The sequence below is a fragment of the Spea bombifrons genome, chromosome 4 (genome assembly GCF_027358695.1).
Source record: "Spea bombifrons isolate aSpeBom1 chromosome 4, aSpeBom1.2.pri, whole genome shotgun sequence".
NCBI lineage: Eukaryota > Metazoa > Chordata > Amphibia > Anura > Pelobatidae > Spea > Spea bombifrons.
Genome location: NC_071090.1, coordinates 74,279,558 through 74,307,074, shown reverse-complemented (window position 1 = coordinate 74,307,074; position 27,517 = coordinate 74,279,558). Strand labels below are relative to the sequence as shown.

At 43.4% G+C, this 27,517-nt stretch overlaps 1 protein-coding gene across 3 annotated transcripts; it reads left to right on the top strand.

Moving 5' to 3' along the window:
* The first annotated feature begins 215 nt into the window (after window positions 1-215).
* Window positions 216-25,920, top strand: PEAK1 (pseudopodium enriched atypical kinase 1). 3 transcript variants are annotated; one of them, XM_053465164.1, is made up of 6 exons: window positions 216-301; window positions 6,016-6,117; window positions 18,545-21,151; window positions 21,940-22,139; window positions 22,971-23,434; window positions 24,486-25,920. In XM_053465164.1, the coding sequence occupies exons 3-6, from the start codon at window positions 18,663-18,665 to the stop codon at window positions 25,656-25,658; spliced, it is 4,326 nt and encodes a 1,441-aa protein (XP_053321139.1). In that variant the 5' UTR covers window positions 216-301; window positions 6,016-6,117; window positions 18,545-18,662; the 3' UTR covers window positions 25,659-25,920. The 3 variants fall into 3 exon arrangements, with proteins under 3 accessions (XP_053321139.1, XP_053321140.1, XP_053321138.1); XM_053465165.1 differs by lacking the exon at window positions 216-301 and adding an exon at window positions 441-574; XM_053465163.1 differs by lacking the exons at window positions 216-301; window positions 6,016-6,117 and adding an exon at window positions 11,673-11,956.
* Window positions 25,921-27,517: the final 1,597 nt, after the last annotated feature.

Here is a 27,517-nt window from a genome sequence, read left to right as displayed (position 1 = left end):
TTCTGGTTTAATTCCATATGGTTATGATAATTTTGGCCTGATAGGCACTACTTTGCGCAAGACTGACATTTATACAAATACAGTGATGGGCATGCTGGGAATTGTAGTTTTAACAGTGCGCATGTTGGATAAAGTATTATGCCGATTGGTTGGGACTTTTTCCAAGCCTCGCGTTGGTATGAACACTCTTGGCACATACCTATCCAGTGATTGGCTAGTGTCCCGAGGTCGCCCCGAGGGCTTTATGGAGGAAGGCGGTGATGATACAAGGTTTTGGATGCAACATGTAGGGTGACGTCAGGTAGGCCGTTCGAGCTATCGGGCATGTCATGTGATACCGAAGACATGGGGGTGGGTTTGAGGAGCGGTATGGAAAACCGTGGGTGACAGATATGGGGTGTGTGGCAGAGTAAGCAGAATATGGCTTGGTGACAGATGGACAGATTGTGTGCAGGGCTGGCATTGATGGGACCGATTGACACAATGTGTGCGAATGACAAGCTCAGGCTGGGGTTGTGACAACGACATAAATGAATGGTGGGGGTGAATATGGCAAAGAGCAGCTAGATACGAGGTGGGTGCCAGACACTGAGGGGGGGGTCATTGCGCAATCTGCTTGAGTGGCAGGCGGTCTAGGATCTCTGGTAGTAACCGAGTGATGTTAGTCTGGGGGTGTGACCGGGGGGGCGGGATGTGACGGTGACATTAGGAATTACTGGGGGGGGGTGAGTTATGGAAACCATGAGTATGGCGGCCAGGGAAGAAAGATGGAAAGAAAGCCCTACGGGGAGGGGACACCATGCAGTAGGATGAAATGTATGCAACCATTTAAAGCATGCCTAAGGTTCCTAACAGCCATAATATTAGGCAGTGCAGCATGTACCCTCCGTGAAAATATTGTGTTATCTACCCCTCTGCTCCTTCCATTCATTTATCATCCCCCTATTCTTTTCTCTTTTTCCCATCTGTTTCCTTTTTGTCTCTCCGCTCCTTTCCCCCCCTCACCCTCACATACAGTTTCCATTGCATTCCATAAGAATAATCCATTAACTCGTTACCCGCTGTGACAGATGAGTTTAGCAGGGCATCCCCCTTAGTGAGTGTGAGTTTAACCTCTTTCCGTGTTAAATGTTACATGACACGTCTGAACTCCAGCATGTTCAGGAGATTGAGCACTGCGTTGGCAGAGCAATAGTCTATAGAACAATAGTCTATAGACAGATTGTCTGCTGGAGTGCAGTAGAAGCAGGGTTAATGGAGCGACGTTCCATCATAATTCCTGTTCGCATTATGAAACAGGAGTTGTCTGATTTTTGGAGAGGGGCCGAGTTGTGATCCCACGCAGGAATTGAGTCAGGATGTATGAGAGCGCAGGCAGCTGTTGTGCCTGACTGCCTTGTATCATTTCCCAGTTCACTATATATAGTGACGCATTTTTATTATCCATTTATAGATGCGTCGATGGATGATCAAGAGTATCTTTCATCACTTTAGCCATTACCCACGAGGAGGGCATCATCTTCATCTATATATAATGTCTCATAAGCACAGGGGTTTATTAACTAAACTGGTGTTGCCACCCGCGCAATGTCGCCTACTGCATGCCAGAGTTGGCCCTGCTTAATGCATAGTTAACGCCGTGGGATCGTTTTCATCACACTGCTACTTATCGACCGCTTGCTTTTTAGTGAGTAAATCCGTTGCTAGAGTTCTGTACTCTGCCTACGGTAGTGCAGGCCGAGTGTCTACAATATATGGATCTGCTATAAATTAGCAAAGTAAAATGTTAAAGCAAGAATGTAAATATTGCGAGACTTGACTTAACTGCCCTGCATATTAGGAGAAGTAGCCCCGAGACACTGGGCTAGTAAAAAAAAAAAAAATGACTGGGGAAAGCCAGAGGTCACCCCAGAAATGGCCCAGCGGGTAAAAGTTGCGTTGCTGGTGCTGCAATTGAAGCCTAAGTGGGTGACAAAGTGTCAGCTTATCCGCCAGTATCACACCGCCGAGTGTGAACGTTGATATTACATTGTAGATGAGAGAACCTGCGCATTTTCCTTGTAGGCACTTTGATGCCAGTTGATCATGTTTTTTTACAGCTTTATTGTATAGAACTGTTGTGTCAATAAATGCTTTTTGTTCATTAACCGTGCACGGCATCACCTTTCAGTTTATTAATGAACATATCAATGCAGACATAAAACACGGCACGGCATCATCAGCAGTTGCCTAAACATCGCGTTTTCTAAAGCACTGCATGGCCACGATCATTTCATGGATGATTGGTATCTGTATAAACCGCTGCATTTTTATTGCTGTTTACGTTTCAGTGTATGCTTATCTATATTGGTGCACATTATTTGGATTTCCATATGAAGAAACATTTAATCATCAAGACGCATGTGGAGGTGGCACTAATAGAGCATGAAGCTGCCAAGGGGAAACTAACCTTATTTCAACAAACCTACATTGTGGAGGCGGCTTTAGAAAGAGAACAGAGAAGTAGATGTGTTAAAGGGATAGTTTCCCTCTCATTAAGAATGTATATTTAATAACTCTGTAAGAGTCTGAACATACCCCACAGCGTTCTCTGAGCTGGAGGTAAACACCGTATTGTCCCCGTGTTATAGGCTGTATCCTTATAGTTTGGTGCCATTTTAAAGAAAATGGAACTCTTACGCTCGCTCTGAATGTCTCCTTTACCACCTTTGCCGAGCACTTCCATGTACCAGTTCTTCAGCTTTGCTTCTTCTCTTGCATCTTCTGTCTTCTTTCCTCGTCCGCTTCTCCCCAGTATCATAGTGCTTCATCAAAAGGGCCAAGCCTCCACACAAACGTTCTCCATGATTGGAGGAATGATGGAGAGGCAGTCCCCCGGGTGCTTGCCATAGCTCCGTTCTTTTGCGGAAGCCAGAATATTGTAATGTATTCACAGAGGGGGACAAATCATTTCTGCACCTCTCTTTCTCTGTGAATCCATCTGCATTATCCTGGCCTCTTGGAGTACTTCTGCAAAAGGACAGAGGCACGGTGAGCATCACGGGATGGCCTCTCCCTTATTCTTCCAATAGAAGGTAGGAGGTCAACCATAATCTATAAATGCCGATTATAGGCTGCCAGATTTAAATGGGGGGGGGGGGATTGGCCTATATTTATAATAAGATGTATAACGTGTAGGAAGGTATGTTCGGCTGAACACTTCTGCATGCAAAATCACTGAGGGAGTGGGGTGGGGGAAGAGTTAAATGCATATGGAGAATCACCCTATGTGTTTGTAAAAAGAGATGATACTAATGGTGCTATGGTGACTGGATTGTATTTATGGGACAGTACAGGTGAAGCCTGGTAGCAGATGAAGTCCACAGAGATGCTCACAGTGTAACAGAGGAATTCTTGCGCTATTCCACCTACCCTGCTGAATTTAAGTGCTTTTTATATACACTAAATGCAGCATTATAAACACATGCTTGTACTTTTGGATTCCCAAACAGTGGTACACTGAGGTTGGAAAGTTTTCACTTTTCTATTTCTCCAGCAAGAGTAGTTGAGCTGGCCTTGTATAATCTGTTGCAGAGTAGATGAAGAGACTGAAGAGATCTCACTGATCTACAGATACATTATGCAGGGCCAGCTAAGCTCTTCTTGTTCCAGAAGCTCCGTGGAGGTGGCCTTTCCTAATTATTTCAAGAAAACGCTCCTGCAGCCTCTTCTTTCAGTCCTCTAAGTGAATAGTCCTCGGAAATGGGAGCGTCATGGCTTATATTTGTTTATTGGAAAATATTAATATATTAGGCCATGTCCTAAGAATGATTGCTACCCAGTTAAGAATAATGATGCCGGCCATCGGGAGTATGTGAGAAGTTTTATTATATGAAAGAAAGATAGGACATAGAGAAGATAGCTGAAAGATTTGTTTAAATCTCCTATCATATACATTAAAGTGCATATGATGGCTGGATTGTCCCTTTAATACGTAGACAAATTACACACAATTAGACATAATTATCCCTCTTAAATTTATAGCACTCTTGCATTTGTTGTTTCAGACTTGATAAGTATGAATAAGTTAGCGGTTACGTAGTATAACCATCGCTTTTCACGATTCATCCAATTTATGTTAAAGATGATCTGTCGTTTTCAAATCCCAACATTTCACCATGCGGTACATACCGTATATCGAATTCTTACCCTGTGATTTTCAGTTAATGGGAAATTTCTTGTGTATCGATTTGAACCAAAGACATGTCAAGGGCAGAGAGCTAATTATCAAGCATGATACATATGCAGTCAGCTAGCCAACTTAGTTCATGCGGGCTTGCAGTAAAAAGCCCTTAGGACTGTAAAGCATCTGCCAGTAGTATGTTAACGCTAGGCTGACATGAGCTCATTTTGCAATCAGAAAGTCTTAGTAATTGTTCTACTAGGATGTTAATACACTCAGTCTGAATGCTGTTGTCTGTGAACTATATCCCTTTATTCCCACTTGGTCCCTCAAATGTGTATATAGGATTAGTAGATTTCGTTCTGAGCCTGTGGAGATACACAGTGCACCTAATCAGAGATCTTTTAACAACACTGGCACCCCTCGCCAATCAATACCACTCAGGACTAAGTGATGGTAATTAGTAGTCTGTATTACAGAGGATGCAATGCCGCATGTATCCTCTCTAACCATGGAGGCATTATCCAATGCAATATTGGTGGCACCCAAGATCATATGTACAGCTGGTTGTCAATTGAGTGCATAGGTGTGTGGAAGATATTTCCTAATTTGATGCCCATGCTTGGTGGGTATGTCATAGACAAGGGGTGTCCAACCTGCGGCCCTCCAGCTGCTGCAGGACTACATCTCCCATAAAGCTCTTTCAACTAAGTGGCTGGCAGAGGAGTATGGGGGATGTAGTCCTGCAGCAGCTGGACACCCTTGTATAGACCCTGATACACATTCAGTTATGATGTGCTACTAGAGACTGCACACCTCCTGTATTGCTCAGCTAATTTATGGTTGTTTTATTGGACCATAACAACTTTGGAGATAACTAATTTTTCTGTAGACGGTAGAAGCTTAAATTATGAAAAAAGACAAAGTGTTTCAAGGAATACCACTTTTAGGTTACATGGAATTAACTGGTGTGTTTTGAGCACCACTTATACATCGTAACCTTGTTTTGTGAGATAACAAATCTGTTAGAGATGGTTTGTAATCCACTGTGGATTATTCATCTCTTTTCATCAATTGCTTTGTATAAATGCCTCTGTTGATTTATTTGTCCCGCCAGCCGGTTTAAATCTTTATCTTTTTACATTGTTCTGCTCAGGTTAAAAAGTTATTGTTTTTAGACAAGTAGTCTACTTTATTGGATGGAAACAGCTGGCGAGGAGTTCTGTTGGAGAGAACTTTAAGTAAACTGCATTCACGAACACAGATATCTGTACATTGTTGGACCAAGTTTCTGCCTGGGTGCTTCAGAAGCTTGTTGCTAAACGAATAGAGGAGGATACTGGCAATGGTGGCCAGGGATATCCAAAAAGGCCCAGGTTGCTGTAACAAGGGGGGACTGACAGAGGAAGGTTACAAGCACTGATGATGTTGTGTAGTGTTCAGGAGGCTGGTACTACAAGGTTATGTACAATGAGAATGACTATTAAGTAACTATTACAATACGCTCACTTTAGCATTCTTGCGATGGGCATAAAACTATGTTCTGGAATAAAAGGTCATCTTTTTAAATTGATGGTGGAAAATGAATGGCATAATTAGGTCTTTTGATCACATGCTGGTATTTGTTTGATGTTACTGGCTTTGAGTATTGGATAGAGCTCCACTGTGCTTGTATGTTTGTTCCATCTGTCTACTGGGTGGATGTGTATGAAAGTATATACAAGTACTGGGCTGTCTCTGGGTTCCAGATTGTCTCTGCAAGGTATTGACATTGCCTTAGGCATGCTTTGTCTCTGATGTGCTACATTTCTAGATATTCAGTTTGATTCACATCCCCCATTTTCTCTCCACAGTTTGTCCATGGGCATTCTCACAACCACAGAGTATAAAGAAGATTTGTGGACCTTTTGTTAAAGACTCCAGTGCCCGTGTGCGCAGTTGCAGTGATCTACAAGGTATCACTTAGACATAATGCCAACCAGAAAGTTAATATGTAATACAAGTTTGCCAGATTTACTGACTCATAATTTGAATTTCCTATGTTACCTGCTATATTGTTTTACTTCTATATGTATCTCTGCATTCTTTTTAGCCAAAAAAATGAATGCCTCTCTCTCTCTGTTCTGAGATATTCATTAAATATACAAAAAGATTTTGTGCCAGCGATAAACTTAAAAGGAGTTATGGCTACTTGACTACCGGGATTTCCGTGAGCCTTGTTTTACAAGCAATCATAAATGATCTGAATGCTCAACATTTCCACATTCGCTGGATAAAAGCCCTTGGAAAAATGTGAAAACCAACTTGCTGTCTGTTACATTCATATTAACATGACTCTAACCACCCACTGCAGCATACAACATTGACCCTATTGTTTTCATATTTTTCATCAGTAGTTGTAGGCCTATTTTGGGGAAACTTTTTTAGCTTCTGTTCCGGGAACATGTCATAACTGATCGTGTTGTGCTTATTGACCATTAAAAGAACATTTTTTTTTTCCCTGTAAATACCAATTATAGTGTTGACAGTTGTTTTAGCCCTTGATTGGTGCATGGGTTGACCATATAGTAAAATGCAGGGACAGTTGTTAAGACCTGTGTAAGTAGTGGTTTACAACCCGTAATAAACCAGCCCTCCAATAATCTGAGATTTAAACTGCATTCCTAAATATATGATTTATACACAACAAGCAGTTACAGATCAATAGGCTACTTCCTGTAAGGAGCCTTATTCATGTCAGTACAATACTGTGATGTCACACCCAGTTTTGGCCATGTCATAAGCGGAACGCACTGTTATTTTTTTGAAAAATGTATCTAACATTTGGAAACGGGGGTCTGAGGTCGTGCCACTTAGGGTCACTGATTGCATATATAGCAAAACATATTGTGCTGTGTTTTAGGCTAGCACTCCACACAAAGATTGGCCCGTCAACACCCCCCTGCCCCGGTAGGGTAATGAATGCACCAGTATATATTTAGTGTTGTCGCGAGTCTTTTTTGCCTACCTGGTCCTGCGACACTGTGACACATGGGATATATTAGTCTTGATAATTGCCATTGTTTGTAATGTAGAGGAACTCAAAATATTTACCTAATTGACTTAACAAGATGTGATAATTGTTTGTAAGGCACCAACACGTTGCATTGCGGTGTGCGCTATAGTGACTTTACTAACAAAGAATACATAGTGTGTGTTGCACAAAACGAAAAGATAATGTTTGCCCTGGCCATGTAATGACTGGAATGTGGCCTTTCGTGAACAGCTGCCTCATTTATGGTATTTTGGTTTCTTTCTACCACAGCGATGGTTATTAACCTTTGGCAGCACAGCTGTTATATATGTCTTGCTCCAAATAAGTATAGCCAAAAACGGAAGTTCTGCGCCACCTTGTTCGCCTTCCTTGTCTCCTTTTTCGCGGTTTCTCCCTCCACCACGCCTCACGATCTGGGTGTCATGTTTGAGGTCTACATCCCCTTTGACAATCAAATATCTATAATATTGAGCTTTGAAAAAACTGTCCACGCATCCCATATTCTCCAATCAGTCTGAACACATATCCATGCCTCTTGTGTGTATGTATACGCATATATGTGCTACATGTATACTTAATGCTTATAATAAAAGGGAGGTACAATAAGGTTGTTTGTATAATAACTACAGTAGTCATACAGAACTTATTATCAGGAGCAGAGGCCCCTGTCCCAAAGAGCTTACACTTCCAAAAACAGCTACTATTTAAAAGGATAGGTTGCTTAGCAACTTGTGAAACATCAGATCTAAGCCAGCAGACAATGCTTCACAGAGCTAGTCTCCGAGATGAAGCTGCCAGACCGTATCCCAGGATACTTTCGTTACTCTGTAGGATCAAAGTAGGCTAGCTAAGAGGCCAAGAACATCCAACCTGCGCACAGACGCTGGAGGTTTCTGATGATGGTTATTCAGGACACAATTCCGTGTTTTGGTGTTAAGAGAGGTTATCAGAGGAGAAGTAGCGAATGAATGAGATACAAAAATATAACTTTGAATGATAGTGGCGTACCTTAACTGGAAAAAGCAAGATCGGAAGAAAGGGCTGAATAAATTGAAAAATACAGAAAATCCGAAGGAAGAGATCAGGCAACGGAAGAGGCTGTTTGACCGTTGGGGAGGACGTTAGTCTGCATTTAAGTTATGACAATTGGGGGAAAAAACGGTTAAAACGTGAGGAAACTGGATTTTAAAAATTCCAGATAACAGATCTTCAGTGAATCCTGGCTCCTAGAAATGTTTTCACTTGTAACTATACTGTTGTATGGATACATATCCCTACTGGTTCCCCAGCGAAATTGTTGGGGCATCTCAGTTTTTTAAATGGACCTTTGAAGATAGACTAGTTGTAATATAGAATAAATAGTATGGACACAGTTTTGGGAGTGTATAACACGCTGGTCAGACTAGGCCTCCCAAATAAGACCATACACATGTAAGGAAAGTAGTGCAGATGGTGCAATATAGATGGCTGTGTATACATTGGAACATGTGAAATTGAGATATGTCTGCTGAAAATCCAGTGTAGTTATGCCCATGTTTGTGGGCGCCTCCAACTTTAATATGGTGGGAACCGGTTAGGTTACCGTTTTCATGCTGTGTACAAATGTATTTTATATCTCCTTGCAACCTGTTCCACTTGAAATGGGAAATTAATCTTGAGATAAATGCTCTAAGGCACCGTCTAACGTCCGTGATAGTCCTACTGTAGAAGAATGCATATTAAAGTACGCTGCAAGTACAATAACCATTCCTCTAAAACAGGATTCAATAAAAATAAAACACCTACCTGACACAGAATTTGCAGCCATTCTACAAAATATTAATTCTTCCTCTGTGATCTGAAATATTCTTGCTACTGATTGGATGCTCAAGCTGTCAATCAGTGGCAGTACAGTACTTCCAATTAAGTCAATCGTAGTACTCTTGTCATTGATTGACAGTGTAAGCAGCCAATCAGTGGCAGGAAAGTACTCCCATTGAAATAATAGATAGACTTTACACATATGCACTGGGGTGTAAACAGACTCCTGCAAGCAACGTTCAGCAGAGCCAGCGCTGGATTTGACTGTAGGTGAGTACATCACGTGTAGGGAGGTGCATTCGGCGGAATGCATCTCCTGCAGGTCATTAAGCTGGGGGGGAGGGAAGTCAATTTGGGGGGATTCTGCAGAATTCCCTCATGCATTTGCAAAATAAACCACACAAAAATTTAAAGGGGCCGTGTACCTTAAAGTGCACATAATGGCTGGCGCTTTCATTTTAAAACACCTTTAACACTTTTTATTTTTTTAACTAAAGTGTAAAGTTAGCTTTTTATGAGAGTTGTGTTGACAATACATGTGTCTTGGAAAAGGAATATGCTAGCCAATTGTTTAATCACATTAGGTGGAAGCTGTTGTGAATGTCAGTTTTATGCATTCTGTATATATGCTACATGTGCAGATAATTTACATTTATTATTTCGAGGACTCTATTTTGATGTATTGTATCTGTGTTTTGACTCTGGCCAAAATATTTACAGCTGTGGTTATCTCTAGCTAGGATCTGGTTTTGCTTTCAGGGTCTGCGTTGGTTTCAGCACATTTTGTGTTCTGCACTTTGTACTATATACCCAGCTGTAGATATGCTTTGTATATTAAAGTTTTGGAGCTTTGAAGATGTGATTTACATCTTAATATTTTGATCCCTGGTCTGTAAATCTAAAGACCCGTGTTTAAACATTTCTTCATGGGGGCTGCATGCAGTCCGGACTTTGGGGTAGAGCCTATTTTACTAAAACTGTAATATAGTGCAGCGTAAGGGAATTTTTGATGGGCTGGGGCCACAATCCATCTGCTCAACAACGATTAAGAGTAAATGTATCTCTGTGGGTCTGTGTGTCGCTGATCCCTCTATTCTGTGCCTAGGTTTCCCATTATTCAGGGTCTTTGTGTAGTTAGCTGTTTGTGTTTTTGTGTGTTAGCCGTTGGGACTTTGTATGGTTATAGTACTAGCCAGCACATTCAAAGATTGGGTCTGTAAACACGTCTTCTTTTTTGTTAATTGCTGTGGTTAGATGCCTGTATCTGAAGGATATGTTTGTATTTTAATGTCTGGTTCTGTCTGTTTGTTTCTCTGGTTTTCTGCATTTGATGTCTGTGTACCCTGATTACCTCATTTTAACCTTTACCCAAATCCCTTTATTTTTCAAGCTAGTTTCCAATTTGGGTTTACTTTGCCTCTAATCAGTATTTTGTAAGATAGCCTTCTGTACGTAGGACACTGCACTACAAACACTGGCTTCTCTAGGTAAGCTGCCGGCCTCTTATGTGAAATACTTTTGCATTTGCTTCCCGTCCCAGAGGATGGGTTTAAATGGATAGCATGACTCGTCCATTAGTAGTGGAAAAGGATCCATCTGTAATGGATTGGGGATCCCCTAGGGATCACATGATCAGCTGGAATAATATCCTCCCCTCGGGATCCCCCCTTTCTGTAGCGTGCATCGTTTCTTTGTGTGAGACAGGAATACCATGATTCTTCTACAGAAAAAAGGCTGCGTTCTCGGAGATGCCAGGCTTTGTTCCCTTGAGATTAGGAAATAAGATGACTTGCTTCCCTTCGTGGTGGATTTATTTTAACGGTAACACACTCCTTTTTTTTCCCGCATGTCTTCTTTATGTGTCACCGATACAAGGGACACTCTGAATTATGTTGACAGTGTCAGAAGTGACAGCTACCATTGTAAACCATTAGCAGTTCTAGGACTGTTCGTTATAGGATGCTAAATCAGGAATCATGCGTTTTCTGTTGTGTTTTCTCTTTAAATCCCATGGTTTATAATTCTGCAGATGCATCCTGGTGTTGGGGGAAATGCTTGACAACCAACAGCCGCGACCATGGGTTAAAGCCTGAATAAAGAGGATGCTGCATGACAGGATGAATGCATTAATAGATAGGGGAGCAGTGGGCCTTTCAGAAAACGATGGGGCTTTACAGGGGATGGCAGAGGTCTAGTGACTGCTTCTGTGTGTTTTATGTTGTACCTACTGCTGAACTAAGATATGTCTAAAAAAAAAAAAGTATGGAAAAGAAACAAGGGGTACAGTGGAAAAGCAGGCTTTCAGGGCAGCTGAGTGGGAATCCGTATCAGAATTATTGTGGTGATTCGGTATATTTTGAGGCATCTCTATCTTTTTCTTGCCACCACCCCTTTATCTGGCTGTCAGTCACATGGACCTTATAATGTGTTATACATATCCTAGGTCTGCACTGTGTGTGGAATGATGGCTGTGTGTGCGCATATGTTGTATACTTTGCAGTATGCTTGTTTTACTGACGTCAACATAACACATGCATCTGTTCAGCCTGTGTGTAAAGCAGAGGGTATGTGGTAGGGATGTGTGTCTTCCTCCTTCAGGAAATGCTTTGCTTGCTGCTCTTAACACTCCCTGCAGGGGGAGAACGAGATAGACAGAGAGAGAGCGAGAGACAGACACAGGCACGCTGGCATTCAGACACACACACAGACAGGCCAGCGAACAAACATACACAAATCATACGCACAACACATCTGACCCACAGCCCTCTGACTGCACTATACATAGTGACACACTGACACACATCGATCCTTCACAGGCGCACTGAATAGGAACTAAACAGACACAGAGAGGCCACACATACACACGGCTCGTGTCACACAGCTCGGTTACATACGTTTCAGCCACTCGGTGCAGTGTGACAGCTCAGCAGGGAGAGATCTGCTAAATGCTACATATTTTGGTAAGTGCTGGAATTACCATAAAAGTGGATAGTTTTCTGCAGGCTCTACTTATGGGGATGGTTTTAAATAATCTGGAAGTGGGGCAGGAAACCGGCGTTGGTATGGTAATTTAAAGCAGTGCTTTTGTAAATCTGGCACCAGAGGGGTTAATGGAGACATGATGTGCTTCTTTTGTGCATGGGAGAGTATAATGAAACTGATCTCCACCGCTCGCCTGTATGTGAAAGAGTAAAAAAGGGAATGGCGTGTATTTGTGTGGGTCTCTAAAAAGCTTGATTTGAATATAGATTTATGGTACGAGAGGGTTAGGTAAGGAAACCATGCTTTACATGTCTCTGGCACACTAAAGTTTTGCAAAAGATGCTTTAGGGGTCTGTGACTGGGCGGTGAGCCTCCCCCCCATATTGTCCTGTAAATAGCACATACTTTCCCTGCTCCCAGTCTGACCCCCCCAGACATACCAAACATTCCTGTAACCATTCCCAGGCCTGAAAGACTGAGAGGCCGGACCTATATACACACATATACTGTCACATATAGACAAACGCATTCACAGCCTGTCTTCTGTCAGAGAAGTATGTGAGGTGCTGTCAAACTTGAAAGGCATGCACATGCAACCTGCTGGCGACGCCAGACACATGTAGACAGGTCTGTGATCCCTGTTTTAATAATACTTCAAATATGCATGTTGTCGAGCATCGGGTGGCTATATGCAAGATAATCATGAGAACGTGCCCTGGTATCTGGAGAAAGAAGACATGATGCCTGTGAATTAGGACGTATTCAGGTGTCTGTTAAGGGGGGCAAGTGGTTTGTATGCTGTCGTTGACACCTTCATGTTGAGAAGAGTACAAATAGATGTAAATAAGGAAGCTAGAAATGTAATTATAAGAGTGAGGAAAGGAAAAGGCAGCATGTCTGAATACTGTGTACATTATATAGCCCTCATATGTTGGCATTAGGGGGATGATAAAAGCTTTTGATGGCAGCAGATATTTAACTTCCAACACAACTTGATGTATTTGCTTTGGGGCTTTGCATCAGAAACATCTTGGGATGGGTGCATATATCATGATGTTTATGTATTAAGACATGTATGTGTCTTAGTAGCTGTGTATAAGGAGGATAATATAGGTAAGTGTCTCGCCTGATATATGAAATTTGTCTTGATTTCCGTTACATAGGATAATAGCTGTATATTCTGGGACCTGTACAAAGCTAGTACATCTCATAGCAACTAGATGAGGTGTATGTGTAATGGATATCTTTGTGTTGTAATAATACTTTATTATTATAAGATGTTTAGTGTTCTGATATGTATTGTATTAGTATATGGGGTAATGAGAGTAACCAGTTCTTATTCTGTTAGCTATTGTGTGTGTGTGTGTGAGCGATATACAGATACAGTCATCTGACGGGTTAATGTAGCAGTACTACTGGAGGGTTAATATAGTGGAACTCTGAATGTCTTTAGCCTGGGAGTTGCCTTCCTTATACTCATATGTGATTCAGAGGCAGGACGTTGAGGTGGGGGTTAGTCTCTGGTCCAGACCTTAATATCTTCCTTCCTCACTGGAAAGGAAATGTGTAGTAAAGAACAGCCGACTAGGCAAGAATGGAGAAGCAGTGGATGGAAGGAAAGGAAAAGTAAAGACTAATACTGTCTAGTATACAGAAGGACAGCGGTGGGTGGGGTAGGATAGATCATCCTACCCCACCCACCGCTGTCCTTCTGTATACTAGACAGATCGTCTAAAGGTATAAAAATTGGGTGTGCAGGGCTGATGAGGCAGAGGCTTTTTTTCAATACTGAAATTAACCTGGGTGCTGAGATGGGGTACAAGAAGAACAAATGATACTTTTGGGGGCGGTGGTGCAGTAGAATGTGCAGAACTACAGAGAAATGACAGACCTAGTACGGGCACTGCCACACTGTGATGTTTCTGTACTGTATTGCTTGGACAGCAAATCTGGGAGAGTTTGGCAACATGTTCTGGATAACTTTCCCTATGACCACAGCATTATTTGAGGGGGAATGTTGGCTTTTCTGTTGTAAATGTTGCTTAAGTGAACATTTAGCTTCCCGTATAGCCTCACTAACGCATATACGTTTGTGTGCTGTAGGTAAAAAATCACTGCTTAGGAAAAGTTTGTAGCATGTTTAAATTCCCTCACTGTATTAGTCTCTACCACTTCTGATGGGAGGCTATTCTATTTATATGCCACCATAGGCATTGCTACAGGTTATTCCCCCCCCCCCCACTGAATTTGCAATCCCCAGCTCTAGGACCAATTGACACACTGCTGTCTAAACACATGGGCACACTGGGTAGCTGCCCAGGGGCCCCTCGTTCTAGAGGCCCCATGGTGAATCACACTGCTGCCAGCGGTGTGATTCACCACAGAGCACCTAAAACAGTAGCATATCTATAGAGGAGGGGGAGAGTGCCTCCCCTGCTCATCCGGTGCCCCCTGTGGGCAGTGCGCACCCAGGGACCATGAGCTGGACTTGGTAGCAGGTGCCCGATGAGCATGTCTGGTTGGGGAGATCACAATCTCCCCATAACTAGTCACTTCAGACCTCGGCTAACACGCCCCATAATCATTATGCACCGGCAATTGATGTCTTGAATATGGAAAAGGAGAAATGTGTGTGTATGAGCAGGCATGTGTAAGGGCAGTGTATGTGTATATGTGTTTACAGGCAAGTGTGTGTGGGCAGTCATTTGAAAGGGCAGTTTATGTGTACTTATGGGCAGGTGTGTGTAAAGACAGTGTGTATGAGCAGTGTATGTGTATATGCATGTTTATAGACAGGTGTGTATTTAGCCAGCGTGTAAGGGCAGTGTGTATTTATGGGCTGGTGTGTGTATAAGGGCAGTGTGTGTATATGTGTTTATATGGGCAGTCGTGTGTGTGTGTGTGTGTGTGCGTGTATAAGGGCAGTGTAAATAAAATATCCTCTGTTAAAAAAAGAAAAAAATAGTGGAGGGGACACAATTTTCCATTCTTTCCTCAGGCGCAAAAAGGAGCTAGCTGTGGCTCTGCAATTATTTGTAAACTGTAAAGAAAAGGTTTTGAGAGTTTTCCTCTCTTTCTCAGATCTGAAGAAACACCTGAGGAAGACTGAAAGCTTGTCTTTTAAGTATTATGTTGGTCCAATAAAAAAGGTATCATTGCATAATGCATTACTCTGGTATTTTGGCATCTTGTCTACTGGACTAATACAGCTAATCCAATGTACATTACAATAAATTACATTACCATATGCAGATACTGAATATAGCTACATAAAGAAGCAAAGGTATTCCTTGAGACCTGAGAGGAAAACTCTTGGAAACTTGTCTTAAGTATTATTTTAGTCCAGTAACAAAGGTATCCTCGCGTACCGCGTTACTCTGGTATTTTGGCATCTTATTTATATATGTGTTTCGTTTTTTTCAGTGGCATGATTTAGTGGTGGAATATATTGTTCCTCGAGTCCCAACTCTCTACCACCCTCTCGGTAAAGTCAAAGTTCATTATATTACACTGCATATTCCATGGGGGAGGAGCAAGATGGTCCATTTTAAAAGGGGGTACTAAACTCTCATGAAATAAAGTGCCTTTGATGGCTCCTTTAATAACATATTGAGCAGTGTGTAAGCTAGGATGTACTACCTAGGATGCATAGGACTAGAGCTGAAACAACGAATCGATAAAATCGATAATAATCGATAACGGAAATCATCGATAACGATTTCCGTTATCGATTAATCGAGTGATCAATTCGTTGTTGGAGCACTCGGCTCCTTTTACTTACCTCCGCGAGCGTTCCCCGCTTCTGCTACACGCTCTGCAGTCTCCGCCTTCTAGCTACGTGACGGATGTGACGCGTTCCGGAGGTAAGTATTCTTCATGTCTATGTGCACGGATCGCACAGAGCCACTCGCACAGAGCGAATCGCTCTGTGCGAATGGAGCCACTCGCACAGAGCGGTTCGCTCTGTGCGAGTGGCTCCACTCGCACAGAGCGGTTCGCTCTGTGCGAGTGGCTCCACTCGCACAGAGCGGTTCGCTCTGTGCGAGTGGCTCCATTCGCACAGAGCGGTTCGCTCTGTGCGAGTGGCTCCATTCGCACAGAGCGGTTCGCTCTGTGCGAGTGGCTCCATTCGCACAGAGCGGTTCGCTCTGTGCGAGTGGCTCCATTCGCACAGAGCGGTTCGCTCTGTGCGAGTGGCTCCATTCGCACAGAGCGGTTCGCTCTGTGCGAGTGGCTCCATTCGCACAGAGCGGTTCGCTCTGTGCGAGTGGCTCCATTCGCACAGAGCGGTTCGCTCTGTGCGAGTGGCTCCATTCGCACAGAGCGGTTCGTGAGTGTGGGTGCAGGGCAGAGTGGGGGTGGGGGTGCAGGGCAGAGTGGGGGTGGGGGTGCAGGGCAGAGTGGGGGTGGGGGGTGCAGGGCAGGAGACTGGGTGCAGGGCAGAGTGGGGGTGGGGATGCAGGGTGTGAGTGTGGGTGCAGAGCAGAGTGGGAGACTGGGTGCAGGGCAGAGTGGGGGTGGGGATGCAGGGCAGGGTGTGAGTGTGGGTGCAGGGCAGAGTGGGTGCAGGGCAGAGTGTGAGTGTGGGGGCAGGGCAGAATGTGGGGGCAGGGCTGGGTGCAGGGCAGAGTTAGAGACTGGGTGCAGGGGCACAGTGCAAAGTGCTGGGTGCAAAGTGCCAGTGCTGGGTGCAAAGTGCCAGGGCTGGGTGCAAAGTGCTGGGTGCAAAGTGCCAGGGCTGGGTGCAAAGTGCAAAGTGCTGGTGCAAAGTGCTGAATGCTGGGTGCAAAGTGCTGGATGCAAAGTGCCAGGGCTGGGGCAAAGTGCTGGGTGCAAAGTGCTGGGTGCAAAGTGCCAGGGCTGGGTGCAAAGTGCTGGGTGCAAAGTGCTGGGTGCAAAGTGCTGGGTGCAAAGTGCTGGGTGCAAAGTGCAAAGTGCTGGGGCAAAGTTTCTTGAACAGTAATAGTCCACCTCTTTTCAGAATGTTTGGGGTTATTTTGTTTCATAAATATTGTGTTTGGGTTCTTGTACTTTGAAAATATTGTTTTTTATTACATCATAACAAAATAAGAATGTTAATGTAAATTTTAAGTTGTTTTTTAACATCCAGTTCATTAAATTCTTTTAAATAAACGAAAAATTTGCATATTGTTTTTTTTATCCGATTAATCGATTAATCGAAAAAATAATCGGCCGATTAATCGATTATTAAAATAATCGTTAGTTGCAGCCCTACATAGGACACAGTGCTGGTATATTTACCCTAGTCACAACCTTATCCATCCCTTCATAAGGGAGGTTATAGCTTCACTGGTACATACTTTGGTGAACCTATTCACCAAAGTTAATTTCTGAAGCCTACCTGGTAATGCACCATTGAGGAACTGCTATGGCTTTTAGCAGGACTAATTTTGATTGCAAAACAAATGGCTCAAACCTTAAAAAGATTAATTGTTTTAGAATTGTAATGAAAGCTGACATTTGTGAGTCAAAGGTGGCAGAGCTAGCATATCAATTAGTATCCTGTCCTTGTCTTTTACAAAGGCCACCACCTGCCTCCAAAGATGTACAGCACCATAAGAAAGAAAGGGGGGGGGAGGAAAAAGTGAAATTTACATGGATCCAAAAGCTGGAAACAAGTTACGATGGCTATGCCTAGTAATACACAAAATATTTGTTTCTAATAAACGTACATTTAACACAAAAAAAAATCATTTTGGGAAAGTGACATATCTTCCTAAAAAGTGATGACATATTCCACTAAATATGTATGCAAAAGGGGCAGAAAATATTTGTGACAGTCCGTGTGTATAGTGGAATGTAGCAGTTTAATACTGCTTTGGTACAAAAAGCTTGGTCTGGCCTCATCCTGAATATGGGGCAAATTGTAGCAGGAAATGGATAATAAAGAAGATATATGGTTTGGGGGGGGGGTGTTACACTAAGGTTTAACAAAATGAAAAAGTAGGATGGAAAATTCCAGTTATTTAAAAAAGGGCAAAATGAGATTATTTTGTACTGGAAATTACACTCACATGATTTATTTATAGCAGTATATTCAAGCTTGGTACAGTGAGCTCATGTAGCAGCTTTTTTTCTCTTAAGATGGCACAAGGTCTTAATATCAAAAGTAGTGTGCTTTACGTCGGATAGTGGCTCCTTCAAGCGTGTTTTGAAACATATAGATCAGATGAAGTTTGCCAGTTTCTCTCTCTGGATAAACTGTATGATAATATGGGAGATGATGTATTATTTATAATATGCTATAAAAAAAATTATTATGCACATAGTGAAGTATACTTGTACAGTATAGAGATAACACCACAGTTGAAATAATAAGGCCACATTCACATAGGGTTTACTCCCTATGTCTGAATCGGTCTCACAAGAGAAATCTCCCCTGACATGATGTTTCTTATAAATTATTACTAAACCAGCTCATTACATTGTTAATTATCCTTTTACATATCAGCCTTTTCAGAGTTCTAGAGTGCATTTAATCTATGTAGTATAGCTATATGTGAATAAAGCAGGTGCTGATCTCTCACATTTGTCCCTCCCTACAGATATTTGAAGATGTTAGGAAATGTGAGGACATATTTTTCCGGTGCCATCTGAAGATCTGATTTTAAGGCAAAGGCTCCTGTTTGTGCCCCGGTGCCATGCTTTACAGACTCCACCATCATGTCAGCTTGCGGCTCATTCACAGAGCATGTCTGGAAACCAGGAGAGTGCAAGAACTGTTTTCAACCCAAAGGGCAGCACCAGTTGGCAGCTCTTGGGAGAGGCAATACTGGTCAGCCTCCTCCTCCTCCACCACCTCCACCTCCCTACAGAGCAAATCATGCCAAGGTCAACTCCAGCCAAAGGCCACGTGCCACAACTGGATTCAGGCCCCCTGTGGCCAAGAAGCCCACCATAGCTGTCAAGCCCACCATGATGGCAGTAGATGGAGCTGTCTGCCATCCTGCACAGGTTCAAGCAAGGGCACCTCCAACATCGACTCGGATCCATAGCCAAACACCACCAGTGGTGTGCGGTGATGATCAAGCGAATAACAACGCAGGAGTTGAACAGGTGATTTCCAACAATAATCACATGGACAGTAGCGGTCTCACCGAAGTACTGAAGGAAATAGCAGGTTTAGGAAGTCCTTCATCTCATCTGCCACCCCCAGAAGGCACAGCCCGAGAGACTTTTTTATGTAGAATTAACCAGTGTTACAGACGCTCCTTAGAGAGAAAGCCATCTGCTAGCTGCCTCTCTGGAAGCCGACATGAAGGAGGGGGAGAAAAGAAAACTGAGAGAAGGGTGGCACTGAGCGGGGAAGAAGGAGCAGTGATTGGAAGAGATGGTGGGCGCTTTTGTTATCCAGAGTTTTCCAGTGGTGAGGAGAGCTGGGATGAGGAGTTTCAGGCAGAGACAGGGGAGAGGGAAAGCTGGGAGGAGAGCGATGAGGAACTTTTGGCCATGGAAATTCGCATGAGAGGACAACCACGTTTTGCCAACCTCCAAGGGGGAAGCCTCTCACCAGTGCCTGCCCATTTTCGAGGGAGAGAGAAATGGAATACTGTGCCGCTGAGGCAAAAGTCATTACAGAGGGTTTGTGCTGTGGATTATGATGATAGCTACGATGAAATTTTAAATGGCTGTGATGTAGATGGGGATGTGACTGCTATTTCCCCCTCTCCTGATCCGTCATTATCTGAGTCTTTGTCTTGCCCTCCCTCCACCTCCTCTTCTTCTTCATCAGGGGGACTCTTTTGCAACGGTGTGATGTCATCAGCAAAAAATGAAGATGTTACTCAGGATGTAACCATACAAGAAGCAATCCAAGATACAGCTATAGCCCAAGCTAAGCCATATAGTGTTGTGAGCCTAGAGCAGCCTGTCTGTAAACCATACACAATAGTTGATGTGTCGGCTGCTATGGCCGGAGAGGGTCCACCCCTACCCAGCACAAGGCTGAAAAAAGAAAGCTCCACTCGCTATCAGGAGGTGTGGACATCCAGCACAAGCCCCCGACAAAAGCTTGCTAAGACAGATGCTGTGGAAGCCCCAAAACGAAGCTGTCACAAGTCAGCCCCTACCTCTCCCACTGCTGGACTAAGCGCCCACACTGTACCTGTCCGCTCACCAAACCTGTCAGAGATAAAGTTCAACAGCTACAATAATGCAGGCATGCCTCCTTTCCCTATAATAATTCATGATGAACCTGAGTATGCCCACAGCTGCAAGAGTGCTGACAAGGTGCCAATCCTCATAAATCCTAGCGCCTATGATAACCTAGCTATTTACCGCAGTTTTGTTGGTGCTGGAGGAGTATTCCCACCTCCACCGGACAAAGAAAAAAGGCAGACTTCAAGCCTGAGCAGCAATACTTATGAGGAGATAGAAACCCCTGCTAAAGGACAGCAAAAAGAGGATCCCAAGGAGGACACCACTCCAGAAGTCACGAGCTGCCCCAGGGAGAGTGCTAACCGTGTACTGTCACAAATTGTGGCATCCATTCACCCACCTCGTTCACCACCAGAGGCTGTGATTCTGGAACCTACTACGAATGAGGAGCAGCGTCCTCCAGAGCCTCAACCAGATGCTTGTATTCATCAAGGTTCGCTTGGGAGACCCAAGTCCCTGTTTCCATTGCAAAGTGAACAAGTGGGGACCCTAAGCTTTAGCAAGACCTCTTCCGCACCCTCTAGTGAAGATAGCCCTACTGTGCCTGTGAATACAGAACCCCTGCCACCTTTCCCACCACCACGCTCTACTTCTTCTCCTTATCACGCAAGCATGCTACACAAACATTTTGCAACCCGTGGCAAACCTACAGGAACAAATCGTCCCTCACCTACTGAATGCTCAACACAGCCACGCAGACCAGCTGATGGAAAGCCGCGCCGCTGGATCTCCTTCAAGAGCTTTTTCAGGAGGAAGAAAGAGGGAAGCGGGCAAGGAGCTGGTGAAGAAAGAGGAGAGGATGGCAAGCTGTTGGGGCTAGATGGCACAGTTATTCACATGCTACCACCACCACCAGTTCAGCATCACCAGTGGTTTAGCGAGAGCCGGGGCGAACCTGGAGAGAAACCTGCCATTGTATTCATGTATCGACCTGAGGAAGAGCTATTGGCCAGCAGCCCACAAGATAGTGTATGCACCGAAACCAGGTCTAGCAGGTAAAAAGAGTGACATATCAAGCAACGAAAGATACCAGATGACGAAAGTTTTTTTTTTCCTTTTTCTATTATTTTAACTTTCTCTGTCTTTCCCCTCCTTTTGACTGTATCCATTTTTTATTGTGCAATCTTATATTTATTCCTCTAAGTCTATATCATTGAGCACCTTGCTCTGTTCTCCTAGCGTTCTTTTCTTTTTCTGTAATATACTGATTTGCTGTCCCTGCCATGTATCCACACGATAATAATTCCAGTAGGTGTGTTTTTACTTTTGTAAATGTAGGAGGACACGTTCTTCTCCCCTCCCTCATATCCTTATCTTACATTTCATGGGGCGGGGGAGGGGGGTTTATGTCAGCGTTGAGCCGTTACAGGGTTGGGTGCCTAGGGACACTCCCTCATAAATAAACATACAGGTAAAGTCAGAGTTCACTGCTACCCCCTTCATGAAAGTCAGAGAATGGGAAGCTGTGTCAGTAACAGGACACGGTGAGATCATGCTTGTTGTATTTTATTTCCTGCCAGCTTTCACTTCTTCAGCTTTCTTCTAATGTTGTTATACAAATCCCTTCCTCTTCTATTTACAGCTAATTTTTTATCTCACTTTTTTTCTGTTTCCTTTATTTAATTATTCTCCAAGTATATATCCTTTACGTATTTCTTTTTACCATGCCTTCTCCCCCTTTTTTTAGTAATTTGATTTTGGCATTTTTTTTTTTATAGGAAAGCACGCTGGGTGGGGCTGGGGCATTCATAGAACAGACTTTTTCTTTAATTTTTTTTTTTAGTACCCCGGACGATTCATCTGCACAGGACACTCCTTCAGCTGGGTTTTCAACCAGGACATTGCCACCTCCTGATGAACAAATTGGCACAGACACTGTCTCTCCACCTGTTAGTGCTGAGATGCAAAACAGAGACGAGCCTGGCACTGCTTCTGACTGCTCTTCTGACTGCAGTCCTGGAGGTGTGACATACACCAACCTTGGTGAGAACCACTGATTAGTTCTGCAATCCCTTCCCTTCTAGATACCTGCAGAACATTGTACAATAAGGCAGTCATTCATCACAGTCCAACCCATTGCCTGAAACCTGCAGTACGCACTTGTTATGGCCATTGTCCTATTAAAAATGCCCCGTCCCAGAGAAACAAAGACTTTGCCCTGATCCAGCTCATGATTTCTCACTTAACCCCCTTTCTTGGCAGGACCCAACAGAATAATTTAATTCACACCCTCTTTCCCAGAAACCAACAGACATCTAAAAATGCGCCGAAGTTATGTAAACATGATTTAATAGGCTATGTTTAATACGTCAAGGGCATTGTCGTGTATATATATTATAAAGGTTTCATAGATAAGTGGCAGTGTGAGATAAATTATATACTAATTGTGTGGGGCGAATGAATGTTAATGCTTTTAGCACACACCAGAATGTGTAGACCAATTTCTAAATCACTCTCAACCTGCCAGGGACATCCAAAAATGTATACACTAACTCTGGAATGTGGGAAGTTTCCTTAAACAACAGCGTACCACATGCCTGCAGGCCAGTATGTTGGATATGCCTGGATATAATGCCGCTCTGCATGTTTAGCCAGTTATACAGAAAGAACAAGAAAAAGGACAGCATAGTAGAGCAAGAGGATAGAGGATTAGTATTTGAAACAATGGCAGAAGTTGTTTAGAAGATAACGGTAGAAGTGACGGTAAATAATCTTTGGTGTGCTTGTGGCAAAATAAGCGTTACAGTTAAAAAGACAGGAACGGTCCTATATTTAATGAGATAACATAGCAAATTAAACTGTTTGTCCCTGCAGGAAAGTCTCGTGCTGCTATGATACCATACAAGCAACCTCGTCAAACTCTAGGTGGGAGCCCCCCACAAGACCCAGAAACACATCCTACACCTCCTCCTCTTCCTAAGAAGACACCCCGCCAGGCCACCCCAGAGAAGACACCCAGTTACCCGCTAAACCTTGCAAATCCCACCTATGACACAGAACGAAGTTGGGAGGCAGGTGGGAGCGAGTCGGGAGACTCTCTTAAGAAGACAAAAAGGAGTGGAAGCCAGATTGCTGAGCTACAGACTCAGGCCTTACGCAGATTTTATGCCCGGTGCGAAGACGTCTTCATGGCAGGCCAGAGAGAGCCAATAAGTTTTGGACTGGAGAGCTGGCCTGACTTTCGCCTAATCAGCCCAACACCTTGCTGCCAGGCTGGAGATGCAGTGTATTACCGCGCGTCATATGCACGGGACCCTGGTAATCTGTATTCTGTGAAGGTAATCCAACTCCTGAGGTGCTGGACACTACTACTTTAAAAAAAAAAAAAAAATCATTTTTTACTGTTTTTCCAATGCGGTGAGGTGGTACTTTAAAACTTGTATCTCAGAAGTGAGTGCTTTGTGCTTTCACAATAATAATATCTACGAAGTGCAACATTCATGACAAAAAATGTCTGTTGACAGCTATGTAAACAACAGGAATGTGCAATGGAGAACTGCTCCCAACATTGGAGTACATTTTCAAGCATCATCCCCTTAGTGTTGACTACCATTTGTTTTATTCATTAGAAAAAGCTATGGTAAATGCATAATTTCTTATAACTATTTTATTTCACCATTGAACCTTGTGCCAACCATACTAAACTACAGTTACCTATACTATTAACATAGAATTTGACAGCGGATAAGAAACATTAGGTCCATCTAGTCTGCCAGTTTTTCCTGATCTAAAGACTTAGACCTTAAACGCTCGTTGGTCTTGTGTTGGATTCAGAATAAGTTTATGCTTAACCCATCAGTGTTTACATTTCCTGACTATATTAGCATCTCCCAGTTCTGCTGAAGTACGCGTGCATTTTTATACAATTCGTAGATAATAGTAGAAAATCAGACTACATAGTCCTCTCTTGTGTTTTCAAAACCAGAAATCCATGTATGTTTGTATAACTGCTAAGAGATCTGTTTTGAAATCTAATCGTTTAAATGTGACCGTTAGTTTCAATATAAAGTTGTGAAGTTTGGCTATAAGCAGGCCCGGACTGGCCATCTGGCTCACGGGCAAATGCCAGGTGGGCTGGTGGCCATTAGAGCCGCATACTTATTGATATTGCCGCTCCAGCAGGAGATCGGGTCCTGCTGTGTGCAGCCACATGCTACCAACGTATAAAAGAATGTAACACTCTGCTGCATGCATCCAGCCAGGGACAGCATGTACGTCATTTGGCAGCTGCTGGCTTTAAAGTGCCAGGTCCAGCCATGAATGTAAGTGTTCTAAGTCACAGCTTTCATTGCCTCTGCATTTATTGACTACATCTTTTGATCTCTCCAGATCTGCCGAAACAAAGCAAAGCAGGCCCAACGGGAATACTACCATTGCCTGGCAGTGCGACAAGGCCTCTCGGAACACTTTAACATCCAACAGGACTGCGGCCATTTCCTGGCAGAAGTGCCTGCCCGTTTACTTCCTTGGGAGGACCCTACTGTGTCTGAAGAAGAAGAAGAAGAAGAGGAGGGAGAACAAGAAGATGAAGATATTTCGGCTTCTTCAGAATCTAAGCCGAAACCTAATAAAAATCAAAAGCCGTCTGCATCAATGAACCAGGGTTCTCTGGGTAAACGTCGGAGCAGGGTGGTGGTAATCACAAGGGAACCTCCGAGACAGACACTGGCAGACTTTGTACGGGAGGGGGAAGTTCGGCATCGCAGAGAGCCGGAGATTTATGAGCGCCAAGTATGCCTGTTGCTGCTCCAACTGTGTGGCGCATTGGAGCACTTGAAAGCCCAAGGCATTACGCATTGTGACCTAAGGCTGGACAACTTGCTGTTAGCAAGCTGTCGGCCCAGTGAGTCAGGCTGTAGCTGCTGTCGTAGCAATGCCACAGAGGACCAGAGTGAGCATGGCACTGTGGAGCAAAGAGCAGTGTCCACATGTGCAGGTCGCCTTCTCCTCACCAACTTTAACCAAGCTAAATTGAAGAGCCAAGGAGCATGGCGTCCACAGGGTTTAGGAGATCCATCACGATTGGCTCCAGAGATTGTGGGAGCAACACAGTACAGGAGGAGTGATGAATTCCAGGCAGGTATTCTCATCTATGAGATGCTACATCTCCCTAATCCTTTTCTGGATGGGGGTTTGAAGGACAGAGAGTATGGTCCACGGGATTTGCCAGCTGTGCCACGCCGATCTCCATACTCTCGTGGACTAGGACGCCTTGCTGGTCTTCTACTGCAGCACAGCCCATCAGACAGACTGCAGGTGGGGCAGGCCAAGGCTGCCTTGCGCTGTCTGATATGGGGACCCCGGGATGAGGTTCTTCAAGGACCGGAAGCTCTGCAAAATTGGTTAGAGGTGAAGAGGACATTGCTGCTAATCAGACTGGCTGAGCGAGCTCTGGAGAGGGAAGGAGGAGTTGGTCTGGAGGACTGGATGTGCTGTCAGTACCTAGCATTTGGCACAGCCCAGGGACTGGCACAAACACTGCAGCTACTGGAGCAGCATTGAGGCTGATGTTACTCACTTTAACCCCTCAGTCAGTGTGCAATAACTGGGATTTTCTAACAAGGCTCCGTTTAAGAAGCTTGAATTTTCAGTGTTATACCACTCCCTTTCTGAACAGTTAGGCAGATACAGTATACCAACCAATTACAGAAGCAACACATAACTGGTATAAGTAAATACATCTGTCCTATGCACACTGTGACATGAAGTCAATGATCATGTGATGAATACATATACTGGTTCAATACCACCAAATGCCTAAAAATATGAGTAGACATTCATTTTTTGGTGCTGGTATTTTCTTTGAAGCAATGGTAAAGCAGAGCGATGGCATAAAGGTATTAGGGATACCATCCACATTTCTCAACATGTGTCCGTCCACCACTAGTGATGTAATTTTCCAGCCAAACACTAAAGTCCATCTTAGCCCATTAAGTTATTTCACTCCTTTTGAGCGGCTCATTTGCTGATTAGTTCACAACGCCTTTTCTTGGGTTGGTTGGGAAAAGAGAGGGGACTAATAGAAAATTAGAACATTCTGCCAGCCTATAAAACAGATCCCAGCTTCCTTCAGTTAAACCTTTTAAAATTTCCTCGAAATAATTACACTGAGTGAAAACCCAAAAGCACAAACTAAAGGTAGTTTTAATAAATAAATATTATAGCAAAAGCTGTCATGCTGACAGCTCCCCTTAAATTCCCCCGAAGCAAGAAAGTACACAGGTTGAGAAACTCTGCTTTTAAAACATTCTACTAATTGTTACATGAACTTACGTATTTTCTTCCGTTGCTCTAATAGCCCGCCGACATGTACAAACACACGCTGCCACTCTGTAATGGGAGAGATTACCAGAAATAGTATTAATATGAAATGTTTTATTATGAATGCTTTTAATACCATAAATCCACATTTATATTTATATACAAACACACACTATACATCCCATAGCGTTATGACATATTTATCTATATATACATTTTGTGAAGTAGTCACACTTCAAACTGATTATCTAGCCATACTATGAAATGCTTCTTAACCCTTTAACTGAACATTGTATTGGTTTGCAGTGTGTTGCACATTTTTGTTTTTGCGCAGAAAGGGTTAAAATATGCACTGTTGGTGTGACAGTAGATTTTTTGAAGGATTTTGTTACTACACAATCTGTTCCTCATGTTACAACTTGCTTTAGGTATGCAAAGACACTTTTTGGTTAACCTCACCCAGCAGAGGGTTACAATGTTCCTTTAAGCTCCTTTGTGCAGCCCAAGTTCTCTGTGCCACCTCTGTTGATGGAGATAAGGTGGACACAGATGGCATTTGTTGTGGGGTGTCCCATGCTTTCTTTCCTCTTATGCCATCTGTTTTTATTGTCCGTTCCTCTTACCACACATCATAGAAGCTGATGTTCATAATATAGCTGTTAATAAATCTGCTTTATGGCACTAATTGCACTGTACTTTCTCTGTTGATATTGCCCAGATTGACAAAAGGGTAAGAAGTATTTTTAATGACTTTGTACTTAAGTAACTTCAACAACATCCTCACTTGGAAACAAACAGGTGTAAGGAAAAGATACATATGTATTTACTTGGAATCATTTTAACTATATTTTAAAGCCCCACTTTTATCTATAGTATAAGAAAACAGTGTTTCTAAAAGAAATAGTATGCTTTGTGCTTATGTCCCACTGTCTCGGTGATGCTGGCATCCCGAACTTTCTCACGCATGCTTTTGTGGGACATACGTGTCCTAGTTATGTGGCTGAATCCATCTGCAGAGGAGAAATGCACTAGGAGGGTTCAACTGTCTAGTGGCTGTGGATGTGCATGCGTGTAGATACATAGCACTCCAGCATGTCTGA